This window comes from Nyctibius grandis, chromosome 11 (assembly GCF_013368605.1).
Source record: "Nyctibius grandis isolate bNycGra1 chromosome 11, bNycGra1.pri, whole genome shotgun sequence".
Lineage (NCBI taxonomy): Eukaryota > Metazoa > Chordata > Aves > Nyctibiiformes > Nyctibiidae > Nyctibius > Nyctibius grandis.
In genome coordinates, this window is record NC_090668.1 from 5,326,027 (window position 1) to 5,348,214 (window position 22,188).

The 22,188-nt window shown below is 53.5% G+C and overlaps 1 protein-coding gene across 3 annotated transcripts; it reads right to left on the reverse strand.

Annotated features, from left to right (window-relative positions):
- Positions 1 to 208: 208 nt before the first annotated feature.
- PKM (pyruvate kinase M1/2) lies at positions 209 to 20,679 on the reverse strand. Of its 3 annotated transcripts, none has more exons than XM_068410047.1 (11): positions 20,588 to 20,679; positions 15,019 to 15,188; positions 14,542 to 14,633; positions 11,461 to 11,592; positions 11,069 to 11,255; positions 9,957 to 10,227; positions 9,171 to 9,321; positions 7,867 to 8,019; positions 4,223 to 4,389; positions 1,277 to 1,458; positions 209 to 977 (listed from the first exon to the last, which is right to left on the reverse strand). In XM_068410047.1, exons 2-11 carry the CDS (start codon positions 15,167 to 15,169, stop codon positions 871 to 873), a joined length of 1,593 nt encoding a protein of 530 aa, XP_068266148.1. In that variant the 5' UTR covers positions 15,170 to 15,188; positions 20,588 to 20,679; the 3' UTR covers positions 209 to 870. The 3 variants fall into 3 exon arrangements, with proteins under 3 accessions (XP_068266148.1, XP_068266149.1, XP_068266147.1); XM_068410048.1 differs by having other exon boundaries at positions 20,645 to 20,668; XM_068410046.1 differs by lacking the exon at positions 20,588 to 20,679 and adding an exon at positions 15,403 to 15,447.
- Between the last annotated feature and the right edge of the window lie 1,509 nt (positions 20,680 to 22,188).

Consider the following 22,188-nt stretch of genomic DNA (forward strand, 5'->3'; position numbering starts at 1 on the left):
CGGAGCCAAGCGGGCGCGCCCCTCCTCTTAAAGGGACCGCGCGCACCTCGCCGCTGCCGGAGCTCAGGTCTACCCCTGCGCCGGGCGGGTCTCACCCCCCGCCGTGGCAGCACGCAGAGACCCAGGGCTGGGGCAGGGTCCCCTCCAGCCTCTGCCCGACCCCCCCCAACCCCTCCAAGACGCCCCCCAAGGCAGAGGGCAGCCAGCGGGTGCTTCAGCTTCTCTTTATTGATGGACAGTTGTGCTGTGCCACCCCGGGGGAGGGGGGGGGGACGGGGAGGGGGGACACCACTAACACAAGACAAGGTGGCCTGGGGAGCATGGGAAGCTCTTCGCACGGAGGAAACACCCTTCTTCTACCCCCAGCCCTGGAAGAAGAGCCTTGGAGGGGGCTGGAGTCACCCGGGCTTTGGTCTATGGGGAGGGTTGTGGCTGTAGAGGAGGGGGGTGAAGAGCAGCTGGGCTGGAGGGAGGAGGGTGACAGTGACCACATATCACCTCTCCCCTTCCCCGTCACCCCCAAAACAGGGGCAGGGAAAGGGACATTTCACACCCTGAGGACAGGCACTAGGCTAAGAGGAGGCCCAGGGGCAGGCAGGAACCTCCTACGCTGACTCCAACATACTTCTGCTATGGGGAGGGGGTTTTAAAAAAAACTAAACACTTCAAGTATATATTTTTTTTGTGTTATTTTAGTGATTTCAGGTCTCTTCCGCCTGCTGCTGCTGCACTGGGTGGTGTTTAGCAACCTACATCCAACTCTAGGACCAAGGAGAACATCGCAAGCGATGGCTGGGCTAAGGTGAGGGCAGAGGGGAGCGGAGGGGACGGGGAGGGGAAGGAAGGCGGTGGCTGGTTGGAGTCAGTCGCTTAGGGAACGGGCACCACACGCATGGTGTTGGTGTAGCCCGAGCCGGGACGCCAGCCCGTCAGGACGATGACCAGGTCGCCGCTCTTGAAGAACCCACGTGCTTTACCTGGGGAGAGAAGAGAGGGAGGCGTCAGGGGAACACCGCTTGTCACCCGCGCCCCACGCCACCGAGGGGTCCCTCCGGCTGTCCCACCCATCTCAGACAGCTTTGGGCTCCTCCCGCCATCCCATTTCCCCAGCGGATGTGGTTCTGCTCATGCAACCACCATCCCCCGTTTCCCAAGCGGATGCTGTTACCACACAGGCAGCCAGTTCCTCTCCCTTGGTCACTGGTCCCCATGGGTAACCCCACAAGCAGCACCCGAGGTGCTCTGCCCCACCACGTCCCACCACACCATCACTCACCAACGTTCATGCCCAGGTTCACGCGGAGGTCCACGTCCTCGGCCCAGGCGTCGTGGGCCGGTTCTTTGCACAGGACGGGGAAGATGCCCCGGTAGAGATGGGCCTGACGTGCCGTCTGGTCGTTACGGGTGATGGCGATGATGGGAGCCCGCGGGCGGTACCGTGACACCAAGTGTGCCGACCTAGGAGGAAACCAGACACAAGGTGAAGCCACCACGTGAGGCCCGAGAGGAAGCCTGTGTGCGGCCAAAGGGAGCACAAGCAGCGGCGAGGTTTGCCTGGCACCTTGGAGGGCTCCACAAAATTCCTGGAGAGACGTAGAGGGTGACTACAGGCAAGAGCCCAGCTCCCCAACGAGCTCAATGCTCTGCAGAATTCCCAGTTAGGTGACTGGGAGGACCACCAAAGGCTGGTGACAGTCCCTACTCCAGTCTTGGGAGTGAAAAATTAAAAAAATCACTTCACCTCCGAGTTTAGGAAGCGCCATCTGCATGTTTTGGTCCCCCAAACAAGCCTTTCTTTGTCTCTGTTGCTACGTTAAGGTGGCAAGGTGCCATTTCTTCTGGCCTCTGCAAGCGGTCCTTGGCGTCTCCATGCAGGGGGTCCCTGTGAGCTCCTCTGGTTTGAGGAGCTCTCTGTTAATGGGATGGAAAGAGCCCGCGCCAGCAGCACTGCCCCAAAGCTTGCCAAGGAGGAAGCCATTTGCCTCCCGGCCACGTTCACCCGCTGAAGAGGCCGGTTCCTCCGCACAGAGCTCTGCTCTTGCGCCCAACGGGAAGCAAATGCGACTGAGGTCAAAATTTATACCGGGAAGTTGGGCACAAGAGTCCTTAAATTGGCTTAAAATAGCAAGGAGCACGCACCGGGCGGGGACTCCGGCTTCCCCTTCCCCGGGCACTGCTTACAGAGCGCACCAGCAAATAAATGGGGGTGAAAACTGACATTTACAGCTCCGGGAGCACGCCAGGATCTCCACGACAGCTTCTGCAGCCTTGTTTAGTGGAGCCAAGCTCAGCAATACTCAAAACAAATCGCTGCTTAAAGTAGGCAGTAGCAGTCTGCTCGAAGCACCCAAACACACGTGCCAGCTCTCAGACAATCCTTCCCACGCTGCCCAAGAAGCCTCCCCCGGTAGGCTCCAGGAAAGCCAGGTACTCAAAGGCTGTAACAGAATCCACAGCTAAAAATATTCAAATATCAGATTTCAAAGCTCTTTAAAAAGGTCAAGTGTAAGACTGGAACCTTTGACAAAGAAACATTAGAAGCACGAGGGTATCCAGCAACTCAACGCTCATCGTCACTCCTCACCTCTTGCAGAAAGTGGCTGCTTCGAATCATTTTAAGCTGTAAATTTAGGTGAAGGAATTCACTGATGGTCCAAGATCTTCAGGTAGCCCGTGCCCAGCGCCATATAACCACCTCTCTGCTGCTGCACTATTTCTTTGGGCCGAATCCAACGTTAAGAAATACAGATTTTTCTTCCAGAAAGCAGTCTGAGACTTATGGTCGGACATGCTTTGAGAGCAGGCAGCCTCGTTCCTCTGGATGGAAAAAGCCACCAGCGAGGCTTCAGCTCTCTCTCCACAACTGGAAGAGCGAGGATCTACTGCTGTCACTGGACAGAAGTCCTCAACTATAGAGCTCGAGCACATCTGCATTGCTTGTCTCTTACCTGAGAGCACAGGCAGCGCCTGGCTGCTGGGCGCCTGCCGGACACGTGCGAGATTACTCGCAGGCAGGCGTAAGGAAGCCCCTACGAGGAAATTTCCAGTGCTTTCCATCTCCCCACCTAACAATTCTAGGCTAAACAATCCCTCTTCACCACTCAGGCTTAGGTAAGCAGGGCTGATGCCTGAAAGGTTCAGCAAGGGACCAATAATGTGGATGCTACTACAAAAGACCAAGGCCTTGATTTAAAAAAAAAAAAATAGATTCTGCATCCACTCAACTTCTGCCTTACTGTTAGATGGAGGATTTCTTGCCAAGAAGCACGAATCAAAGCTGTAACGCTTATTTTCCCTTGACTCTTCCAGCCAGCGCTGCTGGCAGAGGTGCTGCTCGCAGCAGCACGGGCAGGCAGGGCTGGGCGCTGGTGCCACGCTGGCAGAGGAGCTCGGAGGTTACGTACGTGCAGATGTTTAAGGCGTCTGCCCATCTCCCGAGGAACCAGCCTGGGCTTCCCTCCTACAGCTCTTACTCTTTTCAAAGGCATCTTTTTTGGGAGTCTCCTTCCCCCACCCTGTCACGAAGAGGGCTTGACCTGAGGGAACCTGTCACCTCCTACCTTCCAGACTTGGTGAGGACAATAATGGCCCCGCTGCAGCACTTGAAGGACGCTTCCACAGCGCCAACAGCGGCGGCCTCCGTGGGGTCACAGTTCAGGGGGGTCAGACGACGGAGTTCCTCAAACAACTGCCTGTGAAAGATGGCGGCTTCGGCCTCCCGGGCAATCTATAAAGAGCAACGTGCATTCGGGAAGACAACACTCACGTCAGTCGCTCGGGCCGGCACAGGGTAAGGCGAGGTGCTCTATCAGCGAGGTGTCACACAAATACAATCAGCTTTTGACATAACGAGTTACCAATTAGCACGGCCGGCTGCAGCCTGACACGCCGGCGTGACGGCCGCAACCAAACAGCGCGGCCTTAGAGAGGAACCGCTCGATTCTCAAGGGTTCCTTTCCAAATTGGTGGCACCTCCTGAGTCACCTCGCCCTACCGAGCCCACACTCAGGTGACATTCATGCCGACTGCCAGGCACTCTCGCTCTGCTCCTGCCTACCTGCACTCCCTCCCTGCCACAGAGAGCTCGACTCACACCGCAGAGGTTATTTGCAAGGCCGATATGTAGCAGCGAGCGGCTCGCTCGATATTTGCGGTGTTAGAAGGGAGCGTGGTTTTTACTCATGGAAAACAACTGGCACCAAGTCCCCTCTCTGAGCCCTACCTGCCAGACTCGGTCAGAACTATCAGGGCTGCAGCTAAGCACTTAAAAGAGGCCTCCACTGCGCCTACTGCCATGGCATCGGCAGGGTGCCTGTTGTTAACATTGAGGCGGAAAATTTCTTCGAACAGCTGACGATGAAACATTGCGGCCTCAGCCTCACGAGCGATCTGCAGGCCCGAGCCAGAGGGAAGGAGGAGGAAAAAGAGGAAAAGAAAAGAAGGAAAGATATACCAGAGTAACATGAGATCACGTTAATTTACTTCATTGTCATAGTAATGCATGCAAGAGGATATTAAAGGTCAGGCTGTGAAACCCTTTGGCTCTCAGGCTGTTAATTTGTTGAACGCCCCACAGCCACCACGCCGCTCAGCCGGCGGGCCCTGCTCCCCGGGGCAGGCACTCGAAGGTGGCACTTGCTGTATTTCGGTGCCCCTGCAGAGCAGCCAGAGGCAGATTGCCCTTCCAGGACCACAGCAAGGCGGCTCAGAGTCAGACCGCGCTTTGTTGTGGCTGCTTCTTCCTTGCAAGACTCTTGTGCCATCTCCCTGCCTCCAGTTCCTCAAGAGGAGATCCCTGTAGCTCCATGTCCCCCCTTCACGCTCTCCCAACACAACCGGGACAGTTTTCACGGAGCCAACGTGCAAGCAACACGCTTTCAACGTCACCCCTGAAGGTGGGAGACTCTCTCAGTGTCATTAGATTCAGTTTGAGAGCCGGCCAAGATTCAGTTTAACTTGAGAGCCAAGGAAGTTTCACCTCCATGTTGTACCAACTTCCCTTTCAGTAATGGAGAAATAAACAGGAACAAGTCTTCCTTATAGGGTTGTCACAATCCGTGTGTTGGGGTGTTTGTGCAGCGCCAGACGAGGCGCAGAGGCACAACTCGGGGTTTTCTGTTCAAACTAAGTGTTTGCAACATGTTCCATAATCTAATTCATCCCCGTGCACTGGGAATCGCTCACATTTCAGGACAATTCTCATCTCGGCAGGCCGTGCTAGCCCTTGACAACCCGATAAAGAAGGCTTGCAGAGACTAGGAAAGCATGCAAAGGTGGATCATCTTGTCAAGGACAACTTTATCCGGTTACTCCGGAAAGGGAGCAGCCGCCACACAAAGCATGACGAGTTGATGTTTAAGCAGAGACTGAAGTGCCCTTACAGTGAAAGCTTTGTAGTTAGACCCCTTCCAGATCAGAATTTGGCTACTCTGGTGTTAATGTATTATTTTATGTGATGCTAGGAATTATCCCTCTTCCACAGACATCACTTTAAGCCAAAGCAGTTAAGTACCTTATATCTAAAAATACCAGGACACATGTGACGGGCCAGAACTGCACTCCAGTGCCAACTCCAGTCCTAGAGCACTCGGAGTTGTTCCTGCTGGCTTTGTGCTTGCCATGAAGGTAAAATGGAAGCACTCGCCTCAAAACGCTTATTCCAAACGCAAGAGCTGGCAGGCAGGCAGTTTATCTTCAGGCAGGCAGCTCTGCGTAACACGCAGGGTGAACCTGAGTTTAGAGGGAAGCTGCGTTCCCCAGTTGTAGGAGAATATGTGTATACACACATGGCTGCTTTGACATTGGAAGGGCACAAGGATTCTTAACTCCACGTCGCAGCTGGCTTTACTCACACGGAAACGGCTACAGGGTTTGCAGTTGGTACGTGGGTGGAGATACCAGGGTGGAGGTGGGAGAAAGGATATTTACAGGGGTGGAGATACCAGGGTGGAGGTGGGAGAAAGGCCAGTGGAGCAGCTATTTAAGCCTTGGTCCCACTAGACACTATGGCCAGGGCAGCGTTTGAAGACAAGTGTGGGTCATGGACTGGAACTGGAAGGAAGCCCGCTCCCACGGGCAGGAAACAACCTGCCCAATAGGTGGAAGCTTGCTACTAAACTCAGGGCACGTGGTGTTTTTGTCACAGATGCCAGCTACTGCGGAGGAAGCTGGTTTCTACAAGGCTGGCTGGAAAGGGATTGCCAAGCGAAACCACTGCAGAGTCCCAGCAGTTGGGGACAGGCTGGGGACAGAGAGGTCAAGTCTTGGAGAGAGGTGCAAGGATACTACAGAGCGCAGGCCCTGCTCGTTCTCAGCATCACAGCCCATGTTTGCTGTCTGCACTTCACTACAGAGGGAGCTTTACTTGCAATACTCCTGTAGCAGGACTGGATAAACACATCTAAACCCAGACTGACACCAATTTCAGGGCAGGGAATGCATACAGGAGCCGCTCTCTACCAGAGGTAAGGTGCTCTCTCCCCACTATGACGGCTTGACCACTTCAGATGGAAATATTCACCTGCTCTGGTCACGCTGCAGGTTTTCAGACTGTGGTTATTCAGGGCACTATTGCTTCTCTCTACTAACACCAAGCAAATTAGCTCAGCTGAAAGATCCTGACTGCAAGGGGACGTGCTCCTACCAGCACAGAGCTGGCACCTTGCTGCCCGTGCCGTGTTACATTAAATAAATCAAATCTAGATTTGCTCTGCTGCGCAGAGGGTTAAAACCTTCTGTATTTCTGCAGGGACCAGGGAGGGTGAACACTGCTACTCCCAGGTCTGCAGGAAGAGGGAAGCACATACAACAGATCCTGAACTCAGGCTACAGGTACAATACAACCCACCTGAGTCTAAGAATTAATGCCAGAATGGAAATCCAGGTGTAAGGTTTTGCTGCAGCAAGTTTCCAACTCTTGGTAGAAAGTCAATTGTTATGATTTAGGGGGTGAAAAACTGAGGAAGAACCTTTTAGGTGCATCGTTAGCGTTCAGCCTGTAAACCAGCAGTCACTGCCACGTAATCATCAAGTCATATTTTGCATTTGCCACGTGCAAAAAAAACCCCACCCCTCCATATTGCCCAGGTAAGAGCTATTTACATAACACACTGCAAACAAACACTAGCTGAGCTGATTAATCTCTGTAACCTGGCTTGCAAATCAAACTGGTGAGAGTTATCACTGCTGCGATTCACAGCACTGGTAACTGGGGAGAAGCCACACTCGTAGGTACTTGGCATCAGGCTTTTTATTAGCTGAAACACGAGCTGGGTGAGCTCGAAGCAGAGCAGAGGTTTCTGGCAGTTCAGGCATGGAAAAACACGGTGCTGTCAGTACTCGTGCAACAAACACCCCCGACACCAAGGGCACCAGGTGTTGGAAATCAGACTCACAAGCCTCCCCCACACCCCCCCAGAGGAGTCAGCCAATACCCTTCGTTATCTAGAGACAAACTGCTTAAGCAGTTCCTTGACCTTGGAGAAGTTTAAGGCATTTCATATGCCAAAACGAATGGGGCATTTGAAGAAACTCATGACAACGTAACACCGAAAACCCCTTTACCCTGGTCTAAACAAAAATTAGTAGGAGAAATGTGAAGTTTTAGATTTTGGAGCCCTGCAGAGCAGTTCTTGGCTCTGCCTGACAATGGTTTGGAGCGCACAAAGTGAGGTTTCAGGCCCTCAGGGCCACGCTAGGTAAAGAAACACCCACAGCGAGAGCGCAAAGGGATCACTAGCTCGGGCTGCTGGGTGCTGCCACCTAGCACCAGCCACACTCAGATCTTCAGGTGGAAGATGGAGGGCAAGAGTGGTGCTAACTTCACCTGCAGGACAGGGCCCCCCCGAGGGCTAAGGCAGTACTCACAGCGTGCTGCATGCGCACAGCCTCCAGCGGGTAGTCTCCCTTGGCGGTCTCTCCGGAGAGCATGATGCAGTCCGCTCCGTCCAGGACGGCGTTAGCAACGTCGCTGCCCTCGGCGCGGGTCGGGCGAGGTTTCTTGATCATGCTTTCCAGCATCTGGAGAAGAATAAGGCCAAAGAAATTAAGACACCGCAGAAGGAACCAGCTGCTTTTTCACTAGAGCACTTGGATATACTTTATAGATAGGGCAGAAGATGGGATGCACCTAAGGACTCTGGGAGGAGAGTTCTCCCATGGGTACAGGACAGAGGCTTGGGCCAAGGAACACGTTCCCAAATTAGCAGCTAGGGGTTTGGTTTTGTCATCTCCATCCACCACAAGATTTCCAGTTCTTTATGCAATATGTACAGGCTGGTAAACTCAGAACCACTAACACCACCAGCCTCCTAAGCACCCACTCTGAAGAGAAAACAGGACAGCTTTCCACGAGGTTAGCTCTTCCTACCCCCTTCTCCCAGAAGCTGCTGTAACTCCACACACCAAAGCCTGGCCAGCTCTCCTCACCTTCCTCAGGTGCTCAGCTTCCCCCTCGCTGCAGCTCCCCACAGGGCAAACATCACTCACAAACATTTCCTCACAAAACACCGCCTGAGGCAGCGTTTCAGTTGCATTTCAGCAGCAATACAGGAAGAGGAAGGAGCATGTGCCACTGTAAGCCAGAACCTTGTCCGATGACTGCTGTCTAGAGATGGTTTTTGCTTCCACAGCCTGGGCACAGAGCAAGCACAGCCAGGAAACCAGTCCTCCCAGTGCCTGAGGGCTGTCTGCACATGATCCCTACTGGAACCAGTGAAGCTGAGCATCAGTTTTCCCTCACTACCAGCTCCCAAAATAATGAGATGGATCTTTTATTCAGTTCCTGCAGTGTGGGCGCTTCTTGTAAGATACCTGGGAATCTCACAAGTCTCCTCTGTTAGACACAGGTGTGCTGCTACAAGACACCAAGGCAAAGCATAAAGGATTTTTCCCCCCAGAATTTGTTTCGTCAGCCCAAAAGGCTCAGGCTGCATGAGGCTTTGAGGAGTAAAGCCTTCAACAGCCACACAAGAGGTCCTGTAACCTTATTAGGGCAGATCCCAACCACATCTTTAAAGAAGTGCCTCAAGATGAGCTGTTCAGCTACAAGCAAAACCTCTTTGCTCTTGGTATCTTACTCTCTAGTGAACACCATCGAGCTGTGACAGCTACCGACGTTCACACCCTGCTGGACTCTGGCAGTTAGGAGCTAGTGTTGCGTTCCCAGTTACCTGAGTGGCACAGATGATGGGTTTGCCAGCCCTGTTGCAACGCCCAATCATCATCTTCTGGGCGAGGAAGACTTTCTCAGCAGGGATCTCGATACCCAGGTCACCGCGGGCCACCATAATGCCATCGCTGGCCTCCATGATCTCATCGAACCTGACAGCAAGAGAAGAGGTTTGTTATCACATTGCTTCTGCAAAGCACGTTCCTGTCTCTTGTCCTCCCTGCCCCGGAAGGCAGCACCGCTCTGGAGCACGATACGCGGCTACGCTGGTGGCACACAGGCTTTCCACGTGCCATTTTGGCATCCCGTAATGCCAAGGTAGGAGGAAGAGAAACAAGACAAGTCACAGCGTGTATGAAGTGCTACAAAAAGCTTCCTAAAGCGATACAAAGATGGAGAGGAGCGCGAGCTGATCTGAGATTTCAGTCCGATAGTTTCCCACCGACTTGGTGATCATTAGCTCGCCGATTTGCAACCCGAACAGCAAGTTGGGAAAGTCTGAACTCACGCTCGCTACAAAGCTCTCACAGATTTTTCAGGGATGTGGGGACACTGTGATACTGTCCCCAGGTGTGTGACAGTTACACAACTCCTGCTCGTACCGCAGCTACGTCAAGTCCCACGCAGATGGCATTACGTGACTGCACTACTACCCTGTTACTCAGACTAGTAAGTTCGCTGCTGCTGGCAAGCCAGAGACTAAGAGTCCAGACTACAGCATGAAGAGGCTGTGTTCTTCCATTGACACAGAGTGACAAACCCGAAGTGCCACCTGCCCACAGCTCACCTGCGCACACCCTCGTGGTTCTCGATCTTGCTGATGATCTTGATGTTCTTTCCCTTTTCCCCTAGCACGTTCCTGACGGCGTGGACATCGGCAGCTTTGCGGATGAAGGAAGCAAACACCATATCCACGTTCTGCTCCACACCGAACTTGAGGTCCTGAATGTCCTTCTCAGAGACCGCAGGCAGGTCGACCGCAGCACCAGGCAGGTTCACTCCCTTCTTGCTGCCGAGCATGCCGCCGTTCTCGATCTCCGTCATGACATAGTCCTTGCCTGAAACAGATGCGTTCCCATGGGCAGTGTTTACCAGAAAGCTCCCTGCTGCCAGCTCCCACACCACCTCCCTTGCATGAGAACAGCAGTGCCAACAGCAATCACACGCGATAAAACACACATCACCGCTCTCTTCAGCGGATTTATGGAACACACAAGCTTGCAATTTACCCACGGGAGCACAACAAACTGGTTTAAAACTACTTCCACACTCTTCTTCAAGAAGATGCCGTTTGTTCTGTGCAGGAGGTTGGGACTGTGTCCCAAAAAAAGAAGCCACCAGGTTGTATTTCTGCACACAGGAGCCCTGGAATACCAAACTGAGCACCCCAAAAGCCTCCCCTCCATCTCCTTACACACTCTGGGATTGGAGGCGATACCTTGAGGCTAGAGCAGTTTAGGCAGCGCTATAGAGGGAGTATCATGGAACCAACCTTGCCCCTACTTCACTAGTTGAAGCTAGTTCTGTCTCTAACCACAAAACTCAGGGTTTATGCTGTAAAACCAGTTAAATCCTGCATTAAAAGTATGAATTAGCCTGGCTAAAGTATCAATTAGCTAAACAGGCTTTGATCAGGAGCACTGGGATGTCCCTACCACACATTCACCTCCAAAGAGGGGTTTTAGATGAGTCCAGTGAAACCCAGCTGCAGTTAGTTTTTGGGAACTTGCTACAGTTGAAGTAGAGAAAGTTTTGCTCACAGTCTCACTACAGCATTAAGAACCACGTCCTCCTTTCTTTGATACACAACTGTAAGCTAAAAAAACAGTTACTGGAGGGAAAGCACAAATATGTTCTGAGGGAAAACCAACAGGCATAGCTGGAACGGTCGTTACCCACCTTTCTCCTTAACCAGCAAAGAAATCAGACCATCATCCACGTAGATTTTGCTGCCAACATCTACAACCTTGGTGATGTTCTTGTAGTCCACCCACAGCACGTTCTCATCGCATTTCTCCATGAAGGCATCATCCAGGGTGACTTTGAGAGCCGCGCCCTTCTTCAGCTCCACTTCTGCTGTGCCACTCTGCGTGCCAAAACATGCATTTCAGCAGAACCAGTAAAAACCAGCACACGACCACCTCCCAGCCTGCAGCAGTTCATCAAAACTTTTGGTAGTTTGTTCATTATCTCATTTCCAAGAGACATTTTTTGTTTGGAAAAGGCCAGAGACACAACATATCTAGTCTCATACACTGAAAAAAGTGGGATAAAAAAAAAGAGCAACTTACTCCCTTAATGAGTCCAGTTCTGATTTCAGGTCCCTTGGTATCCAGTGCAATAGCCACAGGTCTGTAGGTAATGGGATCAGAGGCAAAGCTCTCTGTAGCTTCTCGCACGTTCTTGATTGTGCCCTCATGATACTAGCAAGGAAAAAAAAAAAAAGAGATGGAAATGATCAGCCCATATGTACTCCACTGCTTATGAAAAAGACCACTGTGCCCCCCAGACACTGCCCAAGCTGACAGCTCTGCTCTCACGTTCTGCTCAATTTCAGTTCTAGCTTGAGAATTTAATTCAGACTGAGCTTCCAGAAAAGCAGAGCGTGAGGATACAAAGGCCCTCCCCACATAAAAGTGGAGTCCAGCAGTTATCTGGCCATGCCTTTGGTGCCCCCAGCTCTAAGTCCAGAAGGACAACTCAAGGAGACAGCCCAGGCGCTCGGCCCAAGTGATTTTCCATCAGGACGTACACTTGCTGCTTGAAGATGGCCCACCAACCAACAAGGACTTTAGGAAGAACGTTTCCAAAAGCTTTGCCGGACATCTGCCTGTTCAACACAGCAGAACATCGGCAGCTGGATGATTATGCGTGTGGAAGAGACTCCTGAATGCCAGAAGAATGTCACAGCTAAGGGACTGCCACACACGGCTGTTCTCCTCCTCCCTTCAGAGCATGGAAAGGAGGACGCCATCCTCTGCGCTGTCAACTCCCTGATAGACTTCCAGCCTGACCCCTCTTATCAGTCCCACACGGACAAGCTTTTGTATAACTCTTTGGCTTAAATTTGCCCTAAAGATAAAGGATTTGCCAAAAGAACATGATCCATTTAAGTATCTACATTTTATTCCAAGAGTCAAAGCAATCGCGGCCACAAGTTCAAGACTCCAGCACCACTCACCCGGCTTCCAAACTTTCACGGGTGCAAAAGCATTTCGCTAGCGCTGCCAGTTCCAGGACAGGCAGTTCTGCGGGGAAAACTCCCACCCCAACTACCTCAAATGAGCTTCAGATGACCAGCAGATCAGTTTACTTTACTTGCTTAAACAACACTAAGAGATAACCTTGACTGCCAGTTGCACAACACTTGACAGGCTTTTATAGATAAGAAACACCCTTTCCCCTCTCTGTGCCACAGACAGTGTTTGACCTGACTCGCCTGGAAACACGCCGGCTCCCCCCACGCCACGCATCTGCCTCGACACAAACCCCACACACCGACTTCAGTATCGTGGGGACCATAATCCAGCGCCAGGAAGGTGGGGCCGGAAAAAGCTGCGCTAAAGTTCACATGCGTGCCCTTGGCTAGAGATACACCGCAGCTGCTGACTCTTTAGAGCAGGAAAACTACTTTTGTTTACTGATGAAATGTGCAAGTTGAGACTGAGAAGAGCCCGACCCTTCCACGCACCGCAGCCTACATGGATGCAGTACAGAAAACTCGCCCGAACGGTGCTATTACGCTTATCTGGTTCCAGTCACCTGGGCTTTCTCCTTTTGAGTTTGCTACTGCTGACTAACTGGCTCCTCGGGAGTGTCACTTCCTGAGGAGTTACATATGCAGAACAGGAATGCAGGCAGAGCTGGAAGTCAAAGCAAATTTTTTTCTATATAAAAGGGTTCCAGCCAGGTGCTAGAGCAGCTCTGTTAGAAGTTGAAGCCCTGCTGAACGCCTTAGGGTGGACATAAGAACCAAAGCGCTCACAACGGATGAAAATCCTTTAGAGGAAACTGGAGTGTTTCAGAGGAATCAGGAGGGGACTCAAACTTAAGCCTGGCTACGGCTGACAGTCAAACTCAACAGGAGACGACAGCAAGACCAGACTCTGCTGTAACCTAACCCCATCCCTATGAAATGTGCAATTAGACCTCACCCAAAAGAGAAAGCCACAGTCCCCGTCCTTAACCTCAGCTAACAAGTACACAAACCACAGCAGCTCCGCTGGGCAGTAACGGTGTGAAAATTCCCAGTTTCAACTTGGCCACCAATTCCCTGCCGAGCCAGCCAGCCCAAGAGCCACCCAGCTGCAGGATTTGGCTACCGAGAGGCAGAGTTCGGCCACGCCACCCTTTCTTCAGGCAGATTTTGCTAACTGCAGCCTACGCACCAACACTGCCCCTGGGTTTTTAGTCAAGGTCTGATGGTTGCCCACAGTTAAGTTTCAGACCTTTCGATTTCCACAGTGCCCTGTGGCCTTTAAAGGCCAGGAGGGCTGAGAGGCCGAGCTGTTACACACCGCGAGGCTCACGGTTCAGTAAGTAAAGCCACCTCCAGCTGCCACTGGCTACCGGGTGACATTTTGAAAGCTGGAGGGCAGCCAGGGTAAAAAAAAAACTCAGCAGGAAAGCTCAGGGTGGCATTCTAGGTAACCTGGAATGGGATCCTCACCTCATCCAGCGTCGCTGAGGATCTCATCTATTTATATAAGCGAGGGCTTCTCTGCCACAAACAGTGTTGATTTCTTTTGACCTTATTCTTACAAGCCACCGCACCACGTCCCAAGCACAGTGGTGCTCACCTCACGACTGCCAGGAACATACCCGGAGCAGCTGGTTAACCAAGCAAACCCAGGAGTTCAATTCTTTCAACTAGGCACGGTAATTACTTCAAATCACTAACAGTTTTCTTTTGAGACAAGGTTATTCATTGATGGCCTGCTTGCAAAACCCCCAGCAAGGAAACAAGAAGTGAGACAAGCGGGGACAAATGCTCTCGGCTTCTGCTATTAACTGAGAAGCAGCAGCTTTGCACAGCGAACAGCAGGACGCGAGGAAGAACTGAAGGACTTCGTGGCACACAAGCACCAAATACCAGTTACCTGGCTCCTCTGGTACAGAGAAGGGTGTGGAAGCAACTGGAACCGCTTTCAAAATGGCTCAGAAAGTACACTGGAAGTACACCCATCAGCAACCACACAGGCTCAGTAGGTACAACCAGCAGGCTCTCCCCAAAAGCGGAGCCTACGTTTCACCTTCCCACCCCAAGGCTGGTCTGGAGGAAGCTGGAATTCCCTCCTCAGCGAGGGACAGGGTCAGCAGCCACACACACACGGCCCGGTCCGGGCAGTTATCAGCTCAGACCCCACCCTTACCTCATGGGTGCCGTGAGAGAAGTTGAGGCGGGCAACATTCATTCCAGATTTAATCATTTCCTTCAGCTTCTCCACCGAGCGGGAGGCTGGGCCTAGGAGGAAGAAACAGTTTGAATATTAACTTGGTAAAAAATAATGAGATAACCCACGCACGCCAGGCTGTTTCATGTGGAAAAGAAAAGGCATAATGGATCCAGGCTTGCTCAGCGCTGAAGCAGCTCATCTCTACAGCAAAGGTTGTTTTAACTTGCCTTGAGGAGCACAGCAGAACCTGACCAGTTCTGATTTCCCCAGCTACTGGATTCACTCCTAGCAACAACAAGGGTTAGGCAGACCTGGGAAAATCGTGTTCTTTCAACACACAAGTTCAGCCCTGGCAAGGGATGAAAGCTGAAGCCTTCTCACAATTTCCCTAACAAGTTCCACCAACACAAGGGCTTCACAGCTGCGATTCTTTCCCATCTCAGTATCGCCTACCAATGGTGCAGATGATGCCAGTGTTTCTTGCAATGGTCGGCTCCGAGTCGATGTCCAAGCGACACATGTGCTCCAAGAAGGTGTCCGCCATGGCAGCGTGCAGCTGCTGGGTCTGGATGAAAGCAGTCCCTGCATCGTGGTGTTTCGACATCGTCTCTGGAATCGATTGTCTAGAAGAGAAAAAAAAGCGGTGCCAGGTTTAGGCATCACCCAGTCTTGCTCATCGAGCAGAGACACCAACACACCCACGTGATGAATATGGAGGTAACAAGAAAGCTGCTACTGGGTCAAACTATCTTTATGCTCCTACTTGAGAGTCTCAGATACAGGCAAGACACACTTTTATTTCCACGTCATCCCCCACGTAAACCACCCAAAGCTCACCTGCCTTCTACGCAGATGTTCCCTTCATAGCTTCTCTTCATTGCCAGTCTTCCCTTGGAGCTACACAACGCAGCAAAATTCAAGCACTTGAGTGCGCAGGCAGAGATCCTGCCTCCTCCCTCCCACCTCTCCAGTCATTTCTCCTACAGGCCTCGGCTGCGTTTCCCATCGCAACCGGGGACCGGGGCAGCTCGGCGCTAGCGTGACTGCGGGTACACTCTTAGGCAGGCAATCTTCTGCCGAGAAGCACCTAAGCACGGCGAAGTCCGCCTAAGCTTAAAACCCATCCTTTAAGCCTGTACGAGCAAGTAGACTCCAGTTGATTAAACACAACACCTTGGCAGAGAACACGTAAAAGACTGAAGACTTAACGTGCTCAAGGTCTCTCTTCAAACCGAAGATGCTGCGGGTCTCCCCCATCCCCTGCATTCCACTTCACCCAAGGCAGCAGAAAACCACCACAAGGCTTAAAACTGGTTATTTTTTTTTCAAAGTGGATTTAAAAAGCTCTCTGAACTCAGGCTGCTTGCCTCTACAGGACTAGAGCACCCCCACAACGGCAGAAACAGCCACAATCCCAGAAGGAAGCGGCACTGTCTGCTGGGATGGGAGGACACTCGTTTCCCAGCAGCGCTGGTGCCTTCGGGCATTTCTAATCTCAGGCCGCACCGTGATAATTTCGTTCTCAAGTAGCGGTGGCAGCTAAAAGCTGTTTGTCCTCTTCGACCTGTCCAGGCTAGATTGCCGGCGTTCAAAAAGCCTCTGGTAAGAGAGTGATGTAAGGTGGCTACCAGCATGGACAGATCACTAGTCAAACTTCAAAGAGTGGTTTGACTTCAAGCTTCATCCCCTGGGCACGCAGGGGCTACTCAAAGCAGGCTGCTCCTCCAGTGTAAGCCACCTTCACCTATACGATACGCCTTTAGCGTGGCGCTGGCAGAAACACGGGCTGCTGCTCAGCTAAAGGCAGGGGTTTGATCTGCCTGCCCCAAGCAGGCACAAACCCCACCCCAGTAAATCACAACATGGTGTTAGCTGCGCCCACCAGCTAGCCCAGTGCCTTCAGCTTCGGAACAGAGGCACTAATAAACCCGAAAGCTTCGCCAGGCTCGCGGGTGTGACCAGAACCAAGCCATGCTTCCAAGGGACAGGCAGGAGATGCCACGTGCCTGCCCGCTGCCACAGAGGCTTCCCTTGGCGCCGACGCTCCTCCCCTCTGCTCCGCAGACCTTCCCCACCTACGTGCAGATCGTGCGGGTCCTCTCGCAGGCAGCCCTGACTCACCACCACCTCGCTCCCACGAGGCGCAGAGGGAGTCAGGCCAGCAAAAAAAAAACCATAATTTGTCCTGGCAAAGGCTCCTTTCCCTCAGCCCTGCCAGAAACTGCTGATTCACCCGAGTCAGGACAAGGAGGTCTGCCCACATAAAAAGCCCGACAAAGTCCCATTATCACAGGGAAAGCCGCCGGTCAGGCCTGAAACACGGTGTTTCAGCCCTCTAACACTTGCTGCCACATCCTCCGACACCTGCGGAGCGGCACCAGCTTCTCTAGATGCCAAAAATAAAATAAAGAAGCCTTTGCTGGGAAATCCACCTCCACACACACACACGGGCGAGCGGCTCTGCGCAGCTTCTAGGAACGAGAGGGATACGAAACAACGGGACCCTGCAAGGGAAACTGCACCCAGAGCATGGCTTGGGAGGTGTTAAAAAGAGGCAGGTGAGTTCTCCCCATCTCATGGAAATCCCCCACCCACTCAAGTCATTTGCAAATATAATTTTAAACCCCCTTAAAGTCTTTATAAATATATAAAGAGAAAGCAAAGTTAAGTTCCCAGTTGAAATCCCCTGAACAAGATTTTCCAGCAGTGCAGTGAGCTCAGAAAAATGAATCAGAGACACCGTGACCTTGTCCAGGGGCGAGAGCAGAAACGCAGCAGCCAAAAACTACCCCAAATACCCATCTGCTACCACCAAGCTTCACTTCAGACTATCTCCTCCTGCCTCCCATTACCATGTGTTTACAAAGCATCCACTGAATTTTACTGAAAGGACCAGTCTTATAAATCTAACAGGAATGTCTGGCATTTCCCACCACTCCAGACTTATTTTTTTAATATCAGACAGAGGAGCACAGACTTCAAGGACGCCTGAAGACACGGAGCACTCAGTCTGGGCTGAGCAAGGAAAGGGGGGAAGCAATACCCTACAAAGCCTGAATAAATCTGAATTCCTTCCTGAAGGAGTAACAACTAAATCCCCAAGTTTATTACTTGGGCTGCCTGTGCTTCAGGCAGGGCATCCCAAAGATGTCTGGTATCTCCCCTGGCTCTCGAATATTCTAGAAAGAGCCGTTTGAGGTCAGGACGGCCGGGTTTGCAGTAGCGAGGTGACTAACCCCAGCCAGCTCATCCTGCGGTCAGCTGAGAGAAACCCTATATCCAACCCTAAATCCAACGGCACCTCCGGATCTGCCCTCAGGGAAAGAGAAGGGAGAGGCAGCAGCAATCCCCACCCCGGGCCAAGCCTTTGCTGTTATCAGCGACAAAGGGAAGTGGAAACCGCAGTGGCAGGGACTGTCCCCAGGCATTAACCATCGCCACACCAGACAAAGATGTTTTACTGCCCGTAAAAGCTGCAGGCAGGCAGCAGGGGAGGCTCACGGCGGGGGATGATTGGGGTTTTATGGGTCAGCCTCACTTACACAACCTCACTGATGCTGCAGAACAAGGCTGCTCACGCCCAGGGTCCCTTGCCAGAGGCAGAAATGGTTTGAGTTAGCACTTGTATTCGAGAAGGGCAGGGTTATGAAACAGGGCAGGCCTTCAGATTGCCCAAAAAAGCCTAGAAAAACATCAGCTTCGTTCGTTCCAGAAGCTAAAGGGACTCAACAACAACAAAAAAAAACCAACCCAGCTCTGCAGTGAAGCCAACCCCCCCTTCCAGAGAGGGAGGGCAACACGCTCTTCCTTCGGCGGCTGCTGCAGGAGGTGCCGTCGCGCCGTTACGTAAGTACAAGATGGCCACCCCAAAATGTCAGCGCTTTTCTGCAACGCTGGACAGGACCCAAAAGCCACCACCTGCTCCGGCTGGCACACGCTCTCCCTGGAGGAGATGCCTCTCTGGATTTTTCAGCAAACGAGTTACTGGGGGGGCTGGGAAGGTCAGGCCAGCCCCCAGGGTGCTGGGCGACATCAGCACTTTCCCTACGTGCGGATGGATTAGCCGCAGTCAGATCCACGATGACTTAGCCCAGCCTGCCCTCCCTAGAGGGCAACGGCGTACAGGAGGCTGAGCAAAAAAATTAAGCGAGTTTAGGTGATGAGGATCAGATATTGGTGAAGAGAAAGACTTATCTCCAGGGTATCTGTAGTCTGGGCACACCCACCAATTTAACCTTGCAGCATGTTGCTCTGACAGAGGACAAGAAGCCTTTCAGCCCAGCCCCACACCAGCAGAAATCACCTGGCTGCCTTCAAGGAAGCTGTAAAAAACCTTTTTTGCATTATAAAAGAAAGTTTTAGGGTTTTTTTTACATTTGAACAGAACTCTAGGTGGAAGTATAGAACCCTCTGCTGCATCCCCAGCTCCAGGATGGAGGTTTGCTGCGCGCCCAGCTGCGCACGGCAGCGACAAGGTCCTGCAGCCCCATTCCCTACGTGCCATCCAACACCGCCCGCTGCGGCAGCCCCGGCACCATCTTCCCCTGGGAAAAAAAACGGCCTCTGGTCAGGCAGGAGATAAAGGCGCAGCACGTGGTCCGACCAAGCCTGGGAAACGGTTTGTTTGTATTAAATTAAATTATCAGCTCGGTGTGCGGAAAGGGAATTAACGCTGGTGTTGGATTACTCCAGCTATCAACGATAAATTATGGGTTTTTTTAAATTTACGACTTTGGGTGAATAAAGGAGGCAGCGAAGAAAAACGCAGGCTCACAGGCAGTGCCGCAGTCTCTGCAAGCTCGTTACCTAGTGAAAGTCAAGTTTCTCGGAAGGGTTTCGCAGGCAAAAGTCCCTGCTTCCAACACGTGGCTCGCAGCAGAGCTTCCTGCCTCGGCAGAAAAGGTCCTCGTTAGTCTCTTGGTGGTTTGGAAAAAACGAGCTGGCATCAGCATGACCCATCAGGCCACCAAACTTGAACTCCTCTAAATTAGCCAAAATTTTGCTTTATAAATGGGATGTCGGGCATGAAATTACATGCTTAGAATTGAGGCTTTTTTTTTAATTAAGCACTCCTGATTGCACAACAAGCCCTGGAGGGATTTGGGTAGCCCAAAAAACCTCTTTGTCACCCAACCTTTAGGCCAATGCAAGTCAGGATGAGCAGCATCACAGTAGCAGAAAGTTAAGGCATTAACATCACAAAAACCTCTGCGAAACACTGATTTCTGTTAACCTGAGCCTAGCTGCCTTATCAGAAGCGAGCAGGTTTTTTTCGAGATTGCCGTCTAACTTCATTAATCTGAGGAGACAGCCGGGAGGGCTGCCATTGTCCCGCCGACAAAAGCACTATTCATGCCTGCAAAAAGGGTTTTTAAACACGTTTCAAAGGTTTGGGTTTTTTTCTTCCCACAGTTCAAGAGACAGTCCGAATCAATCGGACGTGTTTAGGCAGGGAGAAAATTAATTCAGAAGGGGCCTTCGCTTCCAGGGGGATGGAGGGAGGGGGAGATAAAGAGGCTGCTGCAGCGCTGCGGAGCTCAGCGAGCCGTACGCTGATTTAAGCCGATGCCCTTCAGAGCATCGCGGCGGCTCCTACGTGAGCGCAGGCACCGAGGAGGGGGGGTGAGGGGGGGTGGCAAAGCGCTTCGCTCCGGCTCCTTCTGACTCAGCCTCCCAGAAGACTCCGGTCCAGCCCGAGCCTCCAGGAAACCGGGCGGGATGTTGCAATGGCGGGCCCCGAGCACACGCTTCCCCCCCACACCCTGCCCCGGTACCTCACCTCGAAGGGCCGACACTGGAGAGCGGCGGCACCCGGGATGCTCCGAGCAGCGCCATGTGCTCAGCCCCCCGCCCCACACCTCCACCTTCCCAGGGTGCACCGCGGCCGCTGCTCCCCCCCCCGCTCCCGCCTCAGCCCCTCGCCCTGAGGGAGACCCTCGCCCAACGGCGGGAAAAGCGGGATGGTGGCGGGGATGGTGGCGGGTACCGCTGCTCGCTCGCCGCCCCTCAGAGCCGCCGTTACCTCCTACTGCTACTGTTGTTGGCGCTGCTGCCGCCGGTACCCAGCCTGGCCCCTCACCCGTCCGCCTCACCAGCCGCCGCTCCTCTGCGCGCCGCGCCGCCGCGCTGCCAAGGTGATCCCGCCAGTCCGCAGCACCGCCCGCCTGCTCACACCCCACACCCCCCCTCGCGGATCCCTCCGCCGCCCGCCCCGCCGAGGCGGGGGGAGGAGGCGGGGCGTCGGGACTCCTTTCTCCGGCGGAGGGAGGCGCCGTGACGCCAGAAGCGTTTGGCCGACCAATGAGGAGGCGGCGCACGCAGCCGTAGAGCGGCGGCCGCTCTTAAAGGGGCCGCGTCGCGTCCCGCCGCTCTTAAAGGGGCCGCGTCTCGTCGCGCTGGTCTTAAAGCGCCCCCCCCATCTCACAGCACCCCCAACTGCTCCGGGGTTGGGGTCAGGGTCACTCTCGCTCCAGGGGGGGTAGCGGCGTTTTGGGGTGGTGTTGGAGGGTCCTGAGCCTCTGAGCCCCCGAGCCCCCCAGGGGTACTGGGGACACTGGGGACACTGGGGACCCAACGTGGGTGCCCTGCAGTGGGACCATGGGGACACTGCACTGGGGAGACTGGGGACACCATGCTGAGACCATGGGGACACCAGGCTGGAGATGTTGGGGACCCTGTGATGGGGTCATTGGGGACCCCATGATGGGACCATGGGGACACTGGGGACACCGTGCTGAGACCATGGTGACACCAGGATGGAGATGTTGGGGACCCTGGGCTGAGAACATTGGGGACCCTGTGCAGGGAACATTGGGGACCCCAAGATGGGGACATTGGAGACCCCATGCTGAGACCATGGGGGCACCGTGCCAGCCATGCAGGGACTCAACATGGCCACCTTGTGTGATGGGCCATGGGGACTCTGTGCTGGGGACCCTGTGATGGGGATCCATGGTGACCCTGGGCTGGGGACACTGGGGACTCTGGGTTGGGGACGCTGGGGACTCCCTGCTGGTGATGTCGGGGACCCTGTCCTAGGACCATGGGGACCTTTACTGGGGACATCGGGGACCCATCACAGCTGCTCTGCACTGGGACCATGGTGACCCTGTGCTGGGGACACCGGGGACCCCACGCCATTGACACGGGGACCTGCCACGCAGACCCTGTGCTGGGCCATGGGGACACTGTGCCACTCATGTGGGATCACAAAATGGCCACCCTGTGCTGGGACCATGGTGACCCTGAGCTGGGGACACTGGTGACCCTGTGCTGGGCTGTGGGGACACTGTACCAGCCATGTGGGGACCCATGTGGGGACTCAATGTGGACACCCTGTGCTGGGACCATGGTGACCCTGAGCTGGGGACACATGAGACCCTGTACTGGGGACACTGGGGACCCTGTGCTGGGCTGTGGGGACACTGTGCCAGCCATGTGGGGACCCATGTGGGGACTCAATGTGGCCACTCTGTGCTGGGACCATGGTGACCCTGAGCTGGGGACCCTGCCCTGGGCTGTGGGGATGCTGTACCAGCCATGAGGGGACCCAACATGGCCGCCCCATGGGGGACCCTGGGCTGGCGATTGTAGGGACCCTGAGTCGGGGCCACGGGGCCCACG